This window comes from Poecilia mexicana, unplaced genomic scaffold, assembly GCF_051168715.1.
Source record: "Poecilia mexicana isolate PSO_F unplaced genomic scaffold, ASM5116871v1 scaffold_9, whole genome shotgun sequence".
NCBI classification, from domain to species: Eukaryota; Metazoa; Chordata; class Actinopteri; order Cyprinodontiformes; family Poeciliidae; genus Poecilia; species Poecilia mexicana.
The window spans coordinates 31,538,222-31,558,748 of record NW_028263378.1 but is presented as its reverse complement, the minus strand read 5'-3'; the positions used below and the strand labels follow the sequence as shown (position 1 = coordinate 31,558,748).

The 20,527-nt window shown below is 38.8% G+C and overlaps 1 protein-coding gene across 1 annotated transcript; it reads right to left on the bottom strand.

Annotated features, from left to right (window-relative positions):
• Positions 1 to 12,501: 12,501 nt before the first annotated feature.
• LOC106929551 (tubulin beta-1 chain) lies at positions 12,502 to 14,956 on the bottom strand. Its single transcript, XM_015006578.2, has 4 exons — positions 14,804 to 14,956; positions 13,918 to 14,026; positions 13,728 to 13,838; positions 12,502 to 13,653 (listed from the first exon to the last, which is right to left on the bottom strand). The coding sequence occupies exons 1-4, from the start codon at positions 14,858 to 14,860 to the stop codon at positions 12,593 to 12,595; spliced, it is 1,338 nt and encodes a 445-aa protein (XP_014862064.1). The 5' UTR covers positions 14,861 to 14,956; the 3' UTR covers positions 12,502 to 12,592.
• Positions 14,957 to 20,527: the final 5,571 nt, after the last annotated feature.

Below are 20,527 nucleotides of genomic sequence, written 5' to 3'. Positions count from 1 at the left end.
AAGAAAAGGCCAAGGAAGTAATGCAGAGAACGATTAGATGGGAGCAAGTTGGAGAGTAAATGAAGGTGGGAGGGCAAGAGCAACATTCCTGTGTAGGACTTGATCCCACTTTTAAGTTACAGGACACGCTTGTCTCTGCATGTTGCCTTTATCCAGTTAGAGGTAAAGTGCCTTCTCACATCTGTTACTGGCGACAAAACCACAGAGTTGGAACAATTTATTCAGTTCAGTCTCTGTTACAGCTCTAGTTTTACAATCTGCTCATGCATCTGTGGTCAAACACATGTTAAAAAAGCCCAACTTGGTATCGAGTCTGTGTTCAGCTCAGATAAAGCTGTAATAATAACAGAGCTAGGTGTGTGAGTTGCGCTCCATTTACATCACACTGCTAATTATCCATAATTCAACCCATCTGGTTGGGTTTGATGCTGGGAGAGGCAGCAGGAGAACACCTCCCTGGAAGCACTCGGCTCAGCCTCAGGCCTCTGCTAACCACAGAGACCACCAAGGATGAACTCATAACATGCAGCTTGTTCTGCTTCCACCTACAGCTGTAAATAATAACACTTAAGCCATCCCCTAAGGCCTTTATTATAAGTAAACTCTGACTCAGGAGTGTTGATAAGTAATTCCTTAGATAGGAAAGAATGAATTATTGAGAAAATGGAAGAATTGGCACAATAACGTTAAATAAGTGTCCACTGTGGCATTCAGAGGAAGACTCTTTGCTTTGCCAGGTGCTGATTTCTGACTTTAAACAGAAAACTCTGGTTTCAGTCTCGGCTCTAAAGTGTGTTTGGTGGTCTATTAGCTGCCTTCAAAAATTCTTCACATCCCTAGAACTGTTTCAGATATTGTTACATTATAACCATAAACTTCTTCTGGAATGAAAGGTCAACATGAAGTAGAGCAAGTAGAAGTAGAGTAGAGCATGTAATCCGCTAAATAACCGCTTCTGAAGGCAACAGCCAGTTGCCTTCAGAAGTCGACCAAACACAGTCTACCTGTGTGTAATTTATCCTCATCCATTCTGTGAAGGTTTGTCAGAGAACATTAGTGAAAAACCAGCATCATAAAGACCAAGAAACACCACAGACAGATCAGGCAGAAAGCTTTGGAGAATGTAAATGAATATTCAAAACTGGAAAGTTCCTGACCTTAGTTCCCAGCCAGCATGCCTAGGTGGGCCCCGTTTAGGGATTTATAAACTAACAGCAGTATTCAAAGTCCATTCAAACACATTCAAATTAAAATTAAATTCAGAACTGTTTTATTGATCCCAAAGGGAAATAAACAGTTGTTGTTTAACTCATTAAAAGTCTTAAAAGGGTTATTGTAGATGGTGATGACAGTTCACAGGAAGGATCTCTTGTCTGTCTTACAGCAAATTTGAACAAGCTTCTGACTGAAGATACTCTGTTTTCCTAAGACAGTCTCATGAAGAGGACAGTCAGGGTTGTCCATAGTTTTCTTGATTTTCTGATCAAGAAAATTCTTTGCAGCATCATCATCTGAAAAGAATGATCCACAGTCAAGGATCCAATGGAAGGGCTTTAGAACTGGATGATGTGCTCTGCCTTTCTTACTTTTCTGGAGCAGCTGCAGTTGACTGATTGATTTTTTAGGCAGACCTTTGAAAACAGTGTTGCAGTAATCAATGACAAACACATGGATGAGTTTCTCTAGATCTTGCTGAGACATTAGTCCTCTAATCCTGGAAATATTCTTCAGTTGATAGAAGGCTGTTTTGCAACTATTTTAATGTGACTCTGAAGGTTTATGTCAGAGTCATCACTACACCCACATTTCTGACTGATCTCTAGTTTCCAGCTGTCATAAATTAAACTGCGTCTACAACCTTTATAGCACAGAGAGCCATTCCTGACCTCAGTCTGGATAATATTTTCATTTAGAGCCACAAACGTTATGTTGTCTTGATACATATCTTCTAGTAAATTGGTCATTCTTAAAAAAAAAATTATGGCACATCCACACATTTATCTGTTCTGTTCAGTGCAGAAATGTGAATTAACTGGGGGCATTGTAATGTATCATCTGCATATTTATGGTAGATAATTGTATTTTTTGTTCCACCCTGAGCTAGTGGGAGCATTAGATATGAAATAACAGGGATCCTAAAAGACCCCCAATAGACTTGCAACAAGCACTGGAGTGGAAGGAAGTGAACAAACTGAAGTTATGAAGCACATTTCTACTCATGCTGGACTCTTCAAACACTTTTATACTACCCATCAAATTCACCCTCTCAGAGTTTACAGGTTTTTAATACTAAAAAAATTTATAAAAAGCCTTTATCACTTTCCTTCTAGTTGCTGTACTTTATGTCTTATCAGACTAAATCATATTGAAGGATTTAACATGAAAAAATATAAAAAAGTAAACATTTGAACATTGACAGCACACTATTTTTGATTCCAGCATTATGTTCCCCAAAGACTTTTGCACATTTAAGTCTTTGTCGTATCATTTACAGCCTCAAATCTCTTCATCAGATAATAAAGGTTATTTTAAACACATCTTGGTATTTCGTCTGAAATATGGCACTGGTTTGGGATATGATTACATTTAAATGTGAAGACAATTTGAACAGAACAAGAACTTCATATATGTTTATATTATTATAGATATTATATTGTCTTTTCACATCTGCCTGCTGACAATAGATGAAAAGTGAGTGCATATGTGAAGCAAAAGCAGAAAGAAACCTTCAAATGTCTCCATTTGAACATGGAGAAAGCTTCACAGCTCATGTTTTTCCATCAGTAAGTGTCTCTTTTTCATGAAATAAAAAATCAACAATAAAGTAACATTCCCAAGGTCACAAACTGTGCTAATCTTTGCTTAGTTTAAACTCAAATATTAGTCAATTTGACTGGTTCCACTCTGTGGGGTCCAGACCTGTTGGCACCACTTCCTCACCTTTAGCCTCAGATCAATCCCTCCACATCCTGTCGGCTGTGTTTGCACAGCTTGATACCCAATGCTCGTACTAATATAGTACATTACCTCCAAGCAGAGCAAATGATTGCAGTGTGTTGTAATGTGAGGTGAATGCAGCTGGATCATCTGTGATGCTCAGAACTGGACCTGATGAAATCTGTTAATTACATAAAACTGAACACCTATTGTATTTTTTTTTATTTCCACTGCTTTTTATTAGTATTTTTATTTATATTAGTATTATTATTATTGTAGACATATTTTTCCCAAAGAATAATTATGTCTACCTGCAACCTCTCAAGCTTATTTTTTTTTTCACAACATGCTATGTATTAAACAGAAACACCTTTGTAGATAAGGCAAGTCTAGATTTCTCTCCCAGAATCGTTGCATTTGTTTGGTTTGTGTCGAAGTTGGGCATTATGTGTCATTTCTTAGATGAAGTTATGTGTCGTATGAATTGGACACCTTTAATGTGTTCCACACACTTTACAACTTTTTTTCAACTAAACACTTTTCATTTTCTATGGAACACCATTTCCATCACACTGATGAAAAAATAAATTTTATTATAATAAGATAGTATCTCCATATAATGATATAGCTATCTCTTTATAATGAGTTATTGTATTTTATTTTATTGTATTATCAGAATGGCAGAAACAGGCTTCCATCGTTTCCTGCTTGGTTTTGTTAATCTGAAAACCTCAACACAAACACTGATGGTACGTTGAAGATAGATATCTCTAAAACTATTTGAATGAATGAAATTCTGTCACAGGACATTGGCTGCATGTATGTACTGTATACCATATACAGTATATGTAGTTGTTTTTTTTTTTTAACACAGTTACTCTTTAATTCAAAAGAGAAATGCTGCCCGGCTGAAGAGACGGAGCTCCAGAGAATGTCAGTTCACTGCTGCAGCTCGTTTGCAGCAGAGAACTTCATTAGCATCACTAGAAGCTAAAATGTGTTCTAACTTTTGAATTGGTGTTCCTCTACTTACGTAACTCAACAGTTTCTACACTGTAAGTATTCATTAAAAAACAGAGGCCATAAGGTTGTGTGTGAAAAACTAAACAGTCCTTTGCCAGCAGGTTCCATGCAATTGGACTCAACTGATCATCAAGAGTGATGATTTCACTTCTACCCTTGCTTCACCCTTGTGTCCTTCAAATGCTCGTTCATGTTGGAGGGTTTGAGTGTGTAGTGTGTCCCAATTCTCCACATCCGGCTTTAGCCCCGCCCCTTTTGGGTCCTATTTTAGCACTTCTGCTAAGCCCGCATCCAGGCAGACTTTGGTGAAGTGTATTACCAACAATTCATTACTGCATGTGACATTTTGAACTAAAGGGTGGAAATATGGCTTTTTTTGTTGTTTTTATTAAAAACATTTTTTTAAGTTGTATGATAAGGCAAACAGTTTTCAGATTTAAAGTATAGAAATATTTTTTGTTTTACTCTGCTGGACATGTGTGAATACGATGAATTTTGCTCTTTAGTCAACAAGTTGTAGTACAACACTTTTGAACAGTCAAATATCTCCAGCAGTGACTTTGGAAAGCAAAAATACCCTTACTGTACATTTAAAATCAATTTCTTTGTTGTAGTTAAACTTTTTAGCAGCACAAACCCTGATTAGTGACCGGTCCACCATTTCGGATGTCGAAGTTGACATGCAGAGGCGTGCTGTCCCAGTTCTCTAATTTTTGCATACTTGTAACCTGCACACTTGAACTCTTGTTAACTTTGATTGAGTCCACACTTCACAGAAGGGTGTAGGGTGCAGAGCGACTATCGGGGCTGAGCCTTAGTCTTTTGGACTGTGTGTAAATATATAACAAATTATATTCTTACAGCTGAATTCAATCCAGTACTGGACCTACTGGGGGCAACAAACTTCCCTGCCATTCATCCATTCTAACATCAGATTGCTCTCTGTTTGCCATCATTTTTATAAGCAGTGTGTTATGCCTTGTTTGTAAATAGTGGAGTGATTAATGTAGTTTAGAGAGATCTAATATGGTACAGCTTTAGATTTATTTTAAAAAATAGCAAAAATTTCTTTATTGGCCCTAAAAACTTTTTTTTGTTTGTTTTGCCAAACAACTGTCTGATTTGTAAATATCTAAACAATTCTGGATTCCGTAATCCAAAGATAATTGAAGCTCATCATTTCTGCCTCCTTGAACAAAACTGTATGTTGCAGGACTTTTATTTGACTATCACTGTGCTGTCTTATCCTGCTGGGACGTTTAGTCCTGGGAAGACTGGAAACTATCAAGTTGGAACTATAATTTGATAAACCTGCTGATATTTCCCCTGCTAAATCCAATGGAACCAGAAAAAGAGTAATAAACAATGACAGTATGAAATATGGGATGAATATGGGATTCCTGAACAATTTAACCTGTGTGACTAGAATTTTTTTTTCATTCTTGGGATGTGGCATTCTGATTTATGTGACCTGATAAGAAGGAAAACTACCCAGCCTGTTGACCTTAGTATAGCAGAGGGAAGGGGTTTGGCATCACACTGCCATTATGGATGGTTTGAAAAGTCAAGGACACTTAGGCTAAAGCATGAAAGGTCCTGCCAAGCAAATATGAAACCCTGTGACTTTTAGTGAAGCAAAAATGTTCATCTTCTTTCACTAAAAGTTCTTATGTGAAATAAGTTACACATAAGTTACTCATATTCTCTCACCTGATGACCATGCATGACCCTGCAAGGATAAACATGTTCAGATAATGGATGGATGGAAGTTATGTTTTTACTCCAATCATTTCCAAAACTGTTTTGCAGGTAGATAGAGATTCGGAGTGTGTGACAGTGCAAACATCACAGAATTTGAGAGGCAAGAACAAGTGAGAGAGATCATAGATATGCAGCCTCACTTCCTCCCACCCCAGGGCTCCCTAATTGAGTGGAGGGGTTTGTTATATAAACAAGTGCAGCTCTAGTTGAAAATGTAATAGCGGGAGAGCATGCATCATGCATTCTGAAAATGATATGTTCCAGTGGGTGAATGCTGGTGTCAAAAGGGTGCTGATGAAGAGCTGGTTATCGGCATGGAGAGCCTGCACTCTGTGAATCCTCACCTCACCTCTTCTTCACGCCGCTGAACACAAGCGTCTCTAACTGTTCTATTTCTGTACCCACCAATTGGAAAACGCTGCTGCTCATCGTTCTACATTTGAAAAGCCTGCTAAAGTGGTAATCTGCAGGATCTTTGTTATTTCCCTGTTTGACGTTGTCTACGTGTTTGCTGCTAAGTGCTCATTAATCCGGTTTCTGCTCCACACTCCCCCTGAGATCAGTGACTGAGTCTAGCACCCAGGAGTCTTTTTACATGTGTTTCTGAAGTCGCAGTTTCTCTTCGTAGCAAGTCTTTGTGTCTTCAAGCATGTGGATACTGTTTCTCACACTAGTTTGAGTTTCAGGCAGAGCAGAAACTCAGAAACTGAAGAAAGTCAGAAGTCTAAGTCATGATGACAATAATTACTCTGTAGAGACCGACTGAACACAAAGATGCTGTGGAGATGAGATAATGAAGTCATTGTCAAACTTTCAAGCAGGCAGGATCAACGTCAACATGATAGGAAATACAAATGGAAGAACCTTCTGGGCCTTTGACGTCACCGCCTTCACTCATGTCTTTGTTTTGCCCCTTTGTTTTGTCTGAATGTTGCTATTTGCCCTAATATGTCCTTTCCTCTTTTTTGTTTTAGTCTTCTTTCTTTCTTTCCTTTCATTTGTTATTTTGTTTATATTTCCTTTTAATTCATGTAAAGCACTTTGAATTGCCTTGTTGCTGAAATTGTGCTATATAAATAAAATTACCTTTCCTACCTTACCTTCTATATCCTGACAGTAACTGGCTGAACCTCAGATGTTCCACAGCTTTTAACTTGGTACCTACATGTTACCCTGTCATGAACACAGCTTTATGATTGAGCATCATTGACAGCAACAATTTAAAAGAGAAAACAACAAATATATAAAAGTGAGGTTTACTGATGTCAGAGAAAAACTAAAAAGGCCACATCTCTGGGCAGTGTCCATCACTACCAACTGACTAGATGAATGTTGTCCTCAGTTTGCATAAAGAATGTCAGTCATACTGGGCCTAGAAGACTTCTTTCTACCAAAAGACCCTGAAACAGAGTGGGACCTTAAGATGAAGCACATTTGGATTACACAGTAGAACAATGATTCAAAGCTCTGTGGCATGTCCAACTTTCAAAGTCAAAAAAAAAATCTCAAAATAAAATGAAGATTGTGGAGTGGCCTAGTCAAAGTCTTGACTTAAATCTAAATATGATACTGTGGTGTGACCTTAAACAGGCTGATCATTGTCAAAAACACTGCAGTGTGACTGAATTTAAACTGTTTTGTGAGTAGAAGGATGGACCAAAATTCCTCCACAGTTAACACATGGATGGCACAAGTATTTATAAGATTCAGGGGGCATTTGAATGTTTTGGATATATATATTTTTTACATTTAGTATTTAGTCAGTTTATCTTGGCCTTAATTTGGAGCGATGGTGGTGACAGAGGTAGGAGTTTGCCCTGCAATCAGTGGGACTCCCCAGGGCAGCTGTGACTGCACTTGTGTAGGTAGCCATAATCAGTGTGATGTTGTGAATGACTGATTTCATTGTAAAGCCTCCTTGAAGGTCCAAAAAGACCAATAAATTGACCGGGTGATAAATGTATCCTATATTATATATGCATATAGTATATCATGTAAACAGCACTGTCAGAGATGCAATAAATATAACAGGTGTGTGAATGATCTAATCGACTGACTGTTGATTGCAGACAATCCACATTATTAGCAGAAATAGAGGGCCCCAAAACCACATTTCACTTAGGGCCCCATGGAGGCTTGGGCCGGCCCTGGAAATGGCTGTGAAGTCCTTTCACATATCAGTGACTAATGTTCTTGAATTTGTTCTTGAATTTGTTTAGATTGGTGCATAATTAATTGCTAGTTAAATCTTTTTGCCTACTTCACTTAGATAAGTTATATTGGAAATACTTTCCTGATTCTTTGATTCAGGGAATAAATCAAAAATAGGTGAACATTTTAAGGTAAGGTTTTAAAAAAGAAATTAATTCATAATTTACCAAGATGGGCAATTATTTTTGATATTGACCCAGACTGGATTAGAAAGCATTTTTTTAACTAAATAAAAAAGTGCATAGCAATATTTTTAAATTTAATATTTAGTTTGCTAACTAAATATTAAGCTTCAAACTGAATATTTAGTTTAAATTAATTTAGCTAGCAATGTAAATGTTCAGTTTAAAGCTAATGATTTGATTTGAAGTCAATTTAGCTAGTGAGTTAAATATTCAATTGGTTAACTAAGAAATGTGCTAACCATGCTAGCTCAATATTTAGCTTAACTAGACATTTGTCTCATAACAGGCTAACTAGCCCAAATTATTGCTGTTCATTATTACTGTGTAACTTTACTAATGGTTCCCTATAGAGTAATGCTTATTTAATTTTCTCTTGTTTTTTTTATCTGATATTGAAATTGGTTTAATAATCTAAAACACTCAAGAGTGTCAAAACAGAAGAGTTTTCACAAACATAATTACATTGCACCCAACTGTAACTTCAGAGAAAAGAACATGAACAAGGAATGAAAGCTGCAGGGATTATTAGGGCTCTATTTTCATGGTTGATAGTTTAAGTTGAAAGTGCTTGAATTGTTGCTGAGAGAATTGAAGGAGTTCTGAGTAACCAGGAGTTATATTAATTAGACATTAGAAATCAGAACATCTTTAATTTGAGACACAGCATCGATCAGCAGCATGCACACTTACACTCCCACAAAGGCAAAAAGTGCTCCTCTACATTTTAAAACAGAATAATGCCGTTTAACAATAACCACCTCTGCGGTTTAGCTGCTATCTGTAAAGCTCGCACAGCATAGCACTCTGTAAATAGGAGATGGAGAGTCTGGTGTGAATCAATAAAAGCCATCAAACACCTGAGGGGTCCCCCAATTTTCCCACAAACCACTCCACCCCCTGGGCAGGGGGGAACAATAGCAGGGCATCAATACCTGCAATTGGGGAAAGAAGGGCAGAAAACAGTGGGCATAGCACACAAGTGGGTAACCTCTCCTTCAGACGGCAAATGGACACACAATCGTTTGCATCAATTCAGTCCAATAGGAGATGGAGGGCAGGATAGGTATGGGGTGCCATTAGGACAGTATTGGTGTAGAAAGTGGGCGCCAGAGAGAAAGAAGGGATGTGAAGGTTTATAAAGCAGATAAAGATGGAGACGCAGGGGGGATATAGGTGTTTTCAATTACCTCCAAATTCAGAGCAATTTCCTCCTCTTTCTGACCACACCCCCCACTGCGAGACTGATGAGAGTCCTGAACAAAGGGGTGTGGAGATCGCGATTGTTTGACTGCAGGTTAGTGGGGAGATGCAGGAGGAGGCAGTTTTCATCCTACTGCTTTGTTCAACCTTTCTCTGTCACCTTGCATCTTCTGCACTGGTTCCCTTTCTCTTTCTCTTCTTTCTTTTGCAGTGGACATAAACTTCAGACACTAATTCAACTTGTGTGTGGATGTTGATAAGCTCCTTCCTGAGAGCAAGAGATACTCTTGTGCAGTCTAAAACTTCCACACACACACCTACACACACATACACCTACACTCACACACGCACACACACACAAGAGTACCTCTTGTGCGTGTGGAAGCAAAGTCTTGCCTCATTCAGTAGGAAACAGACTGCTTCTGAATTACAGTGTTTAAATTTAGTCTGACAGCAGCATAGAACATCTGATCTCAATGATTTTGATTTCCTTTAGATTAAAAAAAAAAAACCTCAAAAAGCAAAGGCTGGGAAGTGTAATGTTTCAAATAAACTTACAGCAGATGCTTTGTGTTGCTATGTTGGTCTGAAAGCCCCTCAGCATTCTGATGAAAGTACCTGCCCCTCCTGGCAATTTAAATTCTTTATTGGAGGCTCAGCAAGGGAATTCAATATAAGGGTTAGGTGAAACATTTGTGTTCATATTACTGCCTGAGTCAGGATCTAACAGGCCTGCAGGTGGGTTGAAGAAAATGGATCAGTGTTTTGAAGACAAAACCATTATACAAAACAAAGTTGGTTGTTCATTTCAGGTTAATTTGAATGACATGTTTGACCGTAGATGGAAATATTCTACATAGGCTATTTTTGTGGCTTTAGTTTGAAGTACAAAAATAAACACAGGAACAAGATCTACTCATTACTCTCCAATGCAATGTAGACCCGCAAGAACCTCTCTGCAGGATACAGGAAGTGTCGTCTGTCTGTCAGCATACAGAATGCCAGGTCACTTCCTCAACTCCTTTCACACAATCACTGTGACACTACAGCAGTTATTCCAGGATTCCTGCCCATGCACATTTACAATAAATGTTACACAGATGCTCAGAAAACTCTGAGCTGCCAACTTCATGATGTGTTTTCATCTTCTGATTTTACTAAAATACTACAGGTAATTAGTGGTGCCCTCTGCCCTATGTGGTGCAGAGGGCCTGTCAATAAAAGCTGTAAAGACTTAATGTAGTTAATGTAGTTTTTACGGGAAAAGAGATTTGACAGAAAATGTTCAGAAATGTCTCATTCATTGAACCCCATTTAGAACATCGTCCCATCCTTTCATTTACTTTAGAACAAACATGTTTTAAAGTCAACCCACAACAAGTGTAGAAAAACACATGAGAAAAAAAAAGATAAGTTGTTTATAGCTGTTTTGAAACATGGCACAGTAGCGCCCCCCTGTGGTGAAAACGTTTCTTATGTGAGGGTGTATGAAGTAAGATCAGAAAAAAATATTTATGTTTTCGCAGGTTCTGAGCCATAATAGCTTCTTTCTAAAAATCAGATGGAGAAAGTGACACAAATATTAAAATCCTATCGTAATTCTAGTTATTCTATAGTTCCAAGGTGCTATTGTGGACTGTTGAGAACCTGTTGGAGAATGTGAAAAATGATGTTCACAGCTGCTCTCCACACAGTCTGACTATACTTGACCTTACCTGCACATGTACAAATCTTACTGTTTGTAGATGTGGAAGGCTGGCCAAAAGACCTGCAGTGACATGGAAGCTGAATACAAATTCACAACCACTTTTTAGATTTGGATTTGTAAAATATTGAAAGCTATCATTTTCTTTTCACTTTACACATATGCATAAACTTTTATTTTTGTCTATCACATAAAATTCCAAATAAAACAAGTTTGTACTTGTAAAACAAAATATAGGTGCAAATGTTATCAGTCATAATAATTATATTAATACAATTTAATTTGGTATATTTATGTAGAATCAGTTCAGAACAAATGTTGTCTCACGGCATTTCTTAAAAAAAATAATTTCAATTCAGTCACACATTTCATTCCAAGCCACTAAAAACCATGCAGGTATCAATGGATTTCTGTCAAAAGAGACTGTTGTAAACACACAGCACACAGACTGTGTGTGTTGTATGCTTTTCTGCAGGTTGAATGTTGTGTAATCTCATGCTAAGCAGGATATTCAAGTATAAACTAACAGATGGGAGGGTTATTTTTATGTTTTTAGTGAGGTGATATTTAAATGCAACAAGCAAATAGGAAGTTGAGTAGGATTGCTTGTAGAAAACCTTCAATCTTAAAATCTTCCCACTATCTTTGATCTTGCAGTGAATGAAAATTCAAGCTTAAGTAAAAGCTACAAAATTTTCTCACTTGCAGTCAAGCAGGGATATTGGGTAAGACCACATTAAAAACAAGAAATTTGTTTCAGCAACAATATTGCATAAGATCTTCCTGCCAGTAAGATTGTCTTGCAAATGGCTGCCATTTCAAAAGGCTGAGCCTCGTCACTTTCATTTTCTTGAAGCGGTAAAGCTGGTCTCAGTTGGATCCTTTAGCCTCCACATGGCAGAACATAACCCTCCAACCTGTGAGGAAACTCTAAGCTTCTTCCCAATTAGCAGCCATTCCCTAAAACGACCTACAGGAAACCGTCCACTACCAGTGATGTCAATGGTTTTCCACTGCAATGGGAGGGGACTACATCAGGCCTTTGAGCAAAGATCACTTCTGACCACAGCACAGCCAACACTGCCACCTAGTGGACTCATTTCACATCTCAACAGGCTGGTAGCTTTTCAGTTTTAAGAAAAATGAATTCCACTTGAGTTTAAATATTTAAACTAAAGCTATAAAAATTTGTCCATATGCTTGTAGAACCCTGACTCCCTAGATGACTTGTTCCTGATGTTCTATTGCCCTTTGAAAAGTCTTAAAGTTGCAGGGGACCCTAAAGTCAGAACTGGAATTTAAAAAAAAAAAAAAAAAAAAACCTTCATTTAACTCTAGTTTATAGGGTTTCCCAGCCATCCCCTTCTAATGGTTTCTGTCTCAATCCTGCATGCATTACAGCTGAAAATAAAATTGTCTTCACTTAATCTACTACAAAATATCCAACCCAATAAGTGCACAACATAAAAACCAGAAACATTTGTGTCGAGAACTCATTTATTTAGAACACAGAAAATTGCAAGAGGTCACAAGTTAACAGGACAAACAGGAACAACATTGACAGAAGAATTTAGGCCAAATCCTCTTCACCCTCTTCCTCAAACTCTCCCTCCTCCTCAGCAGTGGCATCCTGGTACTGCTGATACTCAGACACCAGGTCATTCATGTTGCTCTCTGCCTCAGTGAACTCCATCTCATCCATACCCTCACCGGTGTACCAGTGGAGGAAAGCTTTGCGCCTGAACATAGCTGTGAACTGCTCAGAGATGCGCTTGAACAGCTCTTGGATGGCTGTGCTGTTGCCGATGAACGTGGCAGCCATTTTGAGCCCACGAGGAGGAATGTCACAGACTGCAGTCTTGACATTGTTTGGGATCCATTCTACAAAGTAGCTGCTGTTCTTGTTTTGGACATTGAGCATCTGCTCGTCTACCTCCTTCATGGACATGCGGCCACGGAAGATGGCAGCCACAGTCAAGTAGCGGCCGTGGCGCGGGTCGCAGGCAGCCATCATGTTCTTGGCGTCGAACATCTGCTGGGTGAGCTCAGGTACTGTGAGTGATCTGTACTGCTGGCTGCCTCTGCTGGTAAGGGGAGCAAAACCTGGCATGAAGAAGTGCAGACGTGGGAATGGCACCATGTTCACAGCCAGCTTGCGCAGGTCAGCATTGAGCTGTCCAGGGAACCTCAGGCAGGTTGTGACACCACTCATGGTGGCAGAGACCAAGTGGTTGAGGTCACCGTACGAGGGGGTTGTGAGTTTGAGTGTGCGGAAACAGATGTCATACAGGGCCTCGTTGTCAATGCAATAGGTTTCATCGGTGTTCTCTACAAGCTGATGGACTGATAATGTGGCGTTGTAGGGCTCGACGACTGTGTCGGACACTTTTGGGGAAGGAACTACACTGAAGGTGTTCATGATGCGGTCAGGGTACTCTTCACGGATCTTGCTGATCAGGAGTGTACCCATGCCAGAGCCTGTACCACCACCGAGGGAGTGTGTGAGCTGGAATCCCTGCAGGCAGTCACAGCTTTCAGCCTCCTTCCTGACCACATCCAGGACGGAGTCCACCAGCTCAGCACCTTCTGTATAGTGGCCTTTAGCCCAGTTGTTGCCAGCACCACTCTGACCTGCAAATAGAGGGCCAAAATTCTTAGTCAAGACATTTTCATAGGTAGCACGAGTTTCGATTTAAGCAACGCACCAAAAACAAAGTTGTCTGGCCTGAAGACCTGGCCGAAGGGTCCAGATCTCACAGAGTCCATGGTTCCTGGCTCCAGATCCACAAGCACGGCACGTGGCACATACTTTCCACCTTTACAGTAGAGGCAGCACAAAATTAGGCTGGAATACAACACTGGTCTATTGAACCAAATAAAAACAGTAATATTTACCAGAAGCTTCATTGTAGTAGACATTGATCCTGTCCAACTGCAGGTCACTGTCTCCATGATAAGTACCAGTTGGGTCAATGCCATGTTCATCACTGATGACTTCCCAGAACTAGAACACACAAAAACTTAAATCTATATACAAAGAAGCAAAACCACCGAGGGGAGGAAAAAAACAAAAACAAAAAAAAAAAAACGCAGATTAGGGCGCCATTTCAACGTTGACGTCCCTTCCCGCCGCAGCGCGCACCTTCACGCCCCTATTGGTTGAGGAGGTTATGAATTTCAAACCTCTCAGCTACGTCACTAACCGTCCTCGCAGATGCCGGGCGCCATTCAAAGCCAGCAACTAGTAGGCCTCAGCCGCCTCAATAAAAAGATAAAAATAAAAAATTTAAAAATATAAGCTAATTTTTAAATGTTTTTGAAGTTACATAATCGGCCATTACACACCACAATGTGATGAGCTTTTGGCGTCTACTTCCTTTTTTCCCCACCAAGACATTTCCAAATGTCTAAAGATTAAAGAATGGGGTTTCAAGCATCGTTTATGTAGTTTCAAGCTGAACCCGCACGATACATTTCCTAATGAATAGGGTTTTAAACATTGAAAAATAAAAGGGGGAAGAAAAAAAAAAAAAAAAAGACCAAAAAATCCTTAAAATGGATACATCTGCAGCTACCGCGACAAAAATGAATGCTTCCAAGGCTTCTCCCACATCTATTCATGTTTTAGAGCAAGTTAATGGTCGAGTCGAGAAAGTAGGCCACAGTGATATTCCCAGGGTGTGGTTACGGAGGCGCAGGGAGCACAAAGAGCCGGCTTTTGTGACAAAGAACAAAAGCATTTGATGTAAAAATCAATTTGCAGCAACACAGGTTCGCTTACCTTGGCACCAATTTGGTTTCCGCACTGGCCAGCCTGAAGATGCACAATTTCCCTCATTTTGCTGATAACTCGGTGTACCACGTCAACAAAATCTGCTTTGGTTTGCCTGTAAATGCGTACTAACTGTGTCGTTTCTCTCCTTTATAGAACAATAGAGCCTCCCACCTCACGTTTCCATTGGCTATTTTATGTATGTGTTTTTTACAGATGTAGATTTCTACCAATGAGATTTAACTTGGTTATGTGCGATTGGACCGATAAGCTGTCAATCAAATTCATTTTGGAGCCGTTAGGCCTCACCCTCCATTCCCGCCCCTTTTATCCAATGACTGCAGAACGGAAATGCACCTCGGCGAACAGATTTTACCCGGTTCTTCAGAACCGCGCTTTTGCATGTGAGGGTACACATTAGGTTAAGTTAAGTGTCTATATTGCAACCGAAGACAGACTAGCCTGGTAAACTATCGTTTAATTCAGGAAAAAGTCAGATGATACTTCATTTTCCCACACCACGTGGCTCAAAAAGCACAAAGGTCCAGTTCAGAAACGTCATAGCGGAAGCTGTTGTAACAGAATTGAGCAAAGAGGGAGTGCACAGCTTCCGCCTTAATCCAGACGGAAACAAAGTATGTTTTAGCAGATATTTAACTGCAATCTACATGTCAGTGTGGGCGGCTGTTAAGGTGTTTCAAATGACCAAATCACATTAGGACTACCGTCTATCTTTGAAAAAATTCAAAATAAAAGGATCTTATTTTTATTATTATTATTATCCATGTGATTCACCTGCAAAAATCAAAAACAATATTATGAAATCTTTATTTTATAGACAAATTTTAAATAGAAATGTTAGTGGTATATCAACAATTATTTAAGATAGAAATGTTTGTGGTATATCAAAAATTATTTAAGCCGTGATATGGACAATAAACATCTACCTATGATGATGATGAGCTCCAAGTCTGGTTTGACCTCTTCAATACATTGATACACCCCTAAGTTAGAACAAAAGGGGAAAAATAAACTTAAAGCTGGAAGATGTGTGAATAATTTTAAATTCATTTGACATATTACGCGTAAAGTATTCCACACATGTATGGGCTGAGCTCATTTCTGCCCATGAATGAACTAAAGCACATTATTCAAGATTCTGCTGACATGATGTAAAGGGACACAGTTTTGCTACTTTAATGGTCAAACATGGGTCACAGGTGGTTCAAAGTATTTTGAATGGTACAGGTCCTCATACATTTGTGAATACAGACATGCTCCTTGATGATTGTTGCCACATCAGTCAGGCATTTCCACTGCATGATTTTGAATATTTCTTGTTTCCTCATACATATTCCTACTTTTTTAATTTTGTTGAGTATGGCTGAACCCAGTGTAGGTTTTCCATAGATCTGCACATCCACTAACACGATAACAATTCAGACCATATTTTTGTTGATTATTTCTTATATGTGCATGTTAAGTCTCATTAAATGTGATTCTATCAGCAAAGGCCTAGGTGTTCATGCTCATGATTTACACTGTTGTAAGGTCATCTACAAAGGCCCTCGCTGTTAATTCTGTGTTATAGCTGTTACAGAGAAGATGAGTCAAAATGTAAACAAATGAGCAACTAGTTTCCCTCTAGCTTTTGGATGTGTGCTGAAATCTGTCCATACTAAGACATTTGAGAGGGACAATCACTAGTCAGTATGGGTGGAAAGCCAATGCAAACCATCTGGATTCCAAACTTGGTTGACTGACACTACTGTTTGGACTCAGCATGCAAATTAAACACCTGCACATTATAAGAGGTGGATTGTAAAATTAACTGGAAATATCAAGTTTCATGTTACAAATGTTATAACACTTACCAGATAATCTCACTGCATTTTCCTATGAAATCTTTACTTATGTTATGTTAGTGGGAGTCTCTGGAAATGGTGGACTTTCTTAATGATCTCTGTTCCTTTTGCTTGCTTGCAGTCTATATCCTTTGAGCAGAACCTAATCAATTATTCATCGATCTCTTTCTTTGGGGAGGATGTGTTGGTGTGTGGTTTAGGCTCACAGTGTCACTTTGAATCAGGTCAGCAGGAAATTAATCAGAGGAAAATTCTCTCTGAGAGGCAAAATATCTGCTTCCAATACAGTCAGCTAATTTCCCTTTTTGAATCTAAGTACAGTGTTATGTTGTGACGATAGAGCATGTCCAGTGTAGTCTGTCTGCAGTGTGAAACTGCATTGATCTACTGCAAGCTATACTTCTCATGATTCAGCATCTTTCAGGGCACTGCAGCATTCAGCACTCCCACTCTAACAACATAAAATAAATATTACAAAAGAGGGTTGGACAAACATTGAGGTCATAATGCTTTCACAAGATGATGCATGAATTTTCTGAATATGTAATATGGCTACTTTGAAAAAAAAACACAACTGTCAAAAAGAAGAGAAACTTAAAATGAGTAGACAATTGTATGAAGCTGCAAGAAGCTTTTTCTTAGTACTTTTGTGAAGTCTGTTGGACAAATTAGAATTCTTTTTACCTTGTTCTTAGCTATTATAAGAATTTGATATAAAAGTCAAGTCTAATATCACCATAAAACATGATGAAATTTTGCCAACATGGTACACATTGAAGAACACAGACTAATTTAATGTGAATAGTTCTTGGTAAACATTATTTGAAAGATTCAGTTCATCCATCGATTGTATATAACCTGCCTGCAGGGCCACGCCCAAGGTGGGAGCTTGTGCCTTTCTCCAATGCTCAATTGGCAAAAGGCAGGATGGACAGATTTTCAGACAACCTCATGTTGCAATATCTGGAGAGAATCCACACATGCACCAGGACAATATGGAATCTCTATCTAGAAAGACTCCATGTCAGGATTTGAAACCAGAACCTTCTTGCTTAAAGTGCTACCAACTGCTCCACCACACCACCCAGGATTCAGTTCAGAATTATGTCTTTATGTACTGCCAAAATACATAGTTATCTCCAGATATTACAAGACAAGTAGGTTAAAATTAATATCCATCCATCTGGTGTCGGATTGCAGGGAGCCTAAGCAGGGAGATCCAGACTCACCACAGACCCCATTAGGGTTATTTGGGTTAGGGTCTGATTAAGCCAATAGGACCACACCATACGCAAAGAGCAGAGACAAGGTCATAAGATAAGGCCACCAAGCAGATCCCTTCAATACCTCGGCTGTACCTAGAAATTCTGTCTATAAAAGTTCTGAACACAATCCACGACAAATGGCAACTTTGGTGGAGTCCAATTCATAACTGTTCATTTTAATTTTTTTAAAATTTTCTTAATTGTTAATATTTGTGGCAGTATATTAACCACCAAAGAATATTGTAAAAAAATATTATAGGAAAACATGAACAATACTATGTACAGTCAAACTTTTCCAACAGGATGAATCTGAATTAAACTTCAACAGGGCTAGTCCACTGTTCTATAAAGAATCTGGACCATACTGGGTCATCACAGGGTAACTGTGACTCAGTGGGTGGAGGAGTTGTCTTACCATCAGAAGGTTGTTGGTTTGATTCCAGCTTCTCCCTGTCACATGTTGAGAAAGTATTAACCCTAAGTTGCCTGCTGATGTGTGAGTGAGAGCAATTGGGTGAATGTGGCTACAGTCTAAAACACTTTAAGGGGTCAGTGTGACTAAAAGCTACAATTTCACCATCTCTTGTTCCACATCTAAAATACTTTGACTGGTCAAACCTGGTCTAGATTATTCTACTGAACAGAAATTCAGCATTCTGTCACAACTTGTGAATCTGTAGCATGGATAGTATTTTATCGTCAACCGAATGTATCGTTTTACTGCTAGTCATAGTCCTAGACTGCATGTTGTTCTTTAAACTGTTTCGAATTACATTAAACACCATTATACTGGCAATTTTCTAATAATGAACAAAAGTAATGAACAAAAATGAACAAAGTGACAAAAGTATAAGGTCCAGTTATATCCAGTAGGTACTGTGGGTATTAAGCTGGTCGAGCACACAGAGATGGGACCAGCTGGTCTAATGTCAGTAATGAGAACCGCTGACTCACCACATCCGGAATAAACCGGTCTGACTAATGCTTTCAGGCCATAACTCACTCAAGCCACACATGGGACCCCAGTAAAGACATGTTAGGACAATGTGTTTTGTCTAACTGCTGGTCACACCCTGGGAGCTTCATAAAACTCCACAAGAAACACAGCAACTTATCTGGAGAAAAGCAAAGTGTAATCTTTAAAGAAGCATAACTCTGAGAGCCCAGAGTTCATAATAATATTTTTATTTAGAAACAGTCAAAACAGAATAATTAAACATGATGATCACTACAAGACAAAAACTGATCTTTTGACCTTCTAGGTAGAAGGCTGAAAAATTGCCAAAGGCTAATTTTAATGAAGGGCTGTAGACTGTGCCAAATATTTATTACAGAGTAAGTAGGTGGAGAAACTGTCAAACCTTGATTTCTACCTGATTTAAGTTAGAGAATAAATGAAGAGTGAAAACAGCTATTGAACTAAAAGTGTTGCTTTGTGCAAATTTTTAGGTACAATACCAGGACATCCTCCTGAGACTTGAATTCATGTTATTGGATTCAAAGACCAGAGTGCTAACTGTTACACCATAGAAGTCTCTTGGCATGTATAAGATCACACAAGTGAACCCCTCTGTTTGACCTACAACACCCTGTGATAAACATAATTTGGAGGTGGGGGGACTTTTTCTGTCTGGTTACAAACCTGAGACATTTTGCATGTTAAGCAAAGATAACCACTACAATACAGAAACTGATCTTCTTTGGGTAGTTCCTAGGAAACGGTCCAAAATTTGTCAAAGGCTAATTTTAGTGATGGGCTGTGGAAAATGCCAAACATTAACACTACAGAATATGCAATATGGCATGTGATTCTTTCACAGAGCATATAAACTTGTAGATAAACAAACTATCTATCCTTCTGCCTGAGTTCAAATTAGACTCCACAAACTATACCTGAGAACAACTACAGTACGCAAAATGCTGCTTTATGCAAAAGATGAGGTGCAACACCAGAAGGCCCTACTGAGACTTGAACTCAGATACATGTATTTAAAGACAAGAGTGCTAACCCTTACACCATAGAAGTCACTTTGCATGTACCAGATCACACTTGTGAAACTGTCTACTGGACCTACAACACTGATAACTGATAAAAACATGTTTCTGTCTAGTTTCAAACCAGAGATCTTTTTCATGTTATGTAGACATTATAATCACTACACTACAGAATCTGATCTTCCATGAGTGGTTGAGTTAAACCTCAGGCTTTATTTCACTTGAGCGTCTTGAAAATTTCTCTTAATAGATTCTCTCCCATCTGAATGGACAAAAATGTCAATGTGCAGAAGAGATGTATCCTGAAAGACTTGCATCTTTATCGACAGTTAGGTTTGCCTCTACAGAATATTGACTCAGGGTGTTTGAATACAAATGCATGCCACGTTTGAGATCTATATTTGTAGAGAGAATAAAAGCTATGTTTATATTTCCTTCCACATCACAAATATCCACTATTTTGTGTCAGTCTTTCACATAATATTCCAACAACATATACAGAAGTTCAAAGAAAATTGAGTGAAGAAAAAGCTAAGGGGAGTAGTTGTATTTCTACAGCCTAGAGGAATGAGGACTGATTGTATGAAAAGCAGCATTGATATCTAACA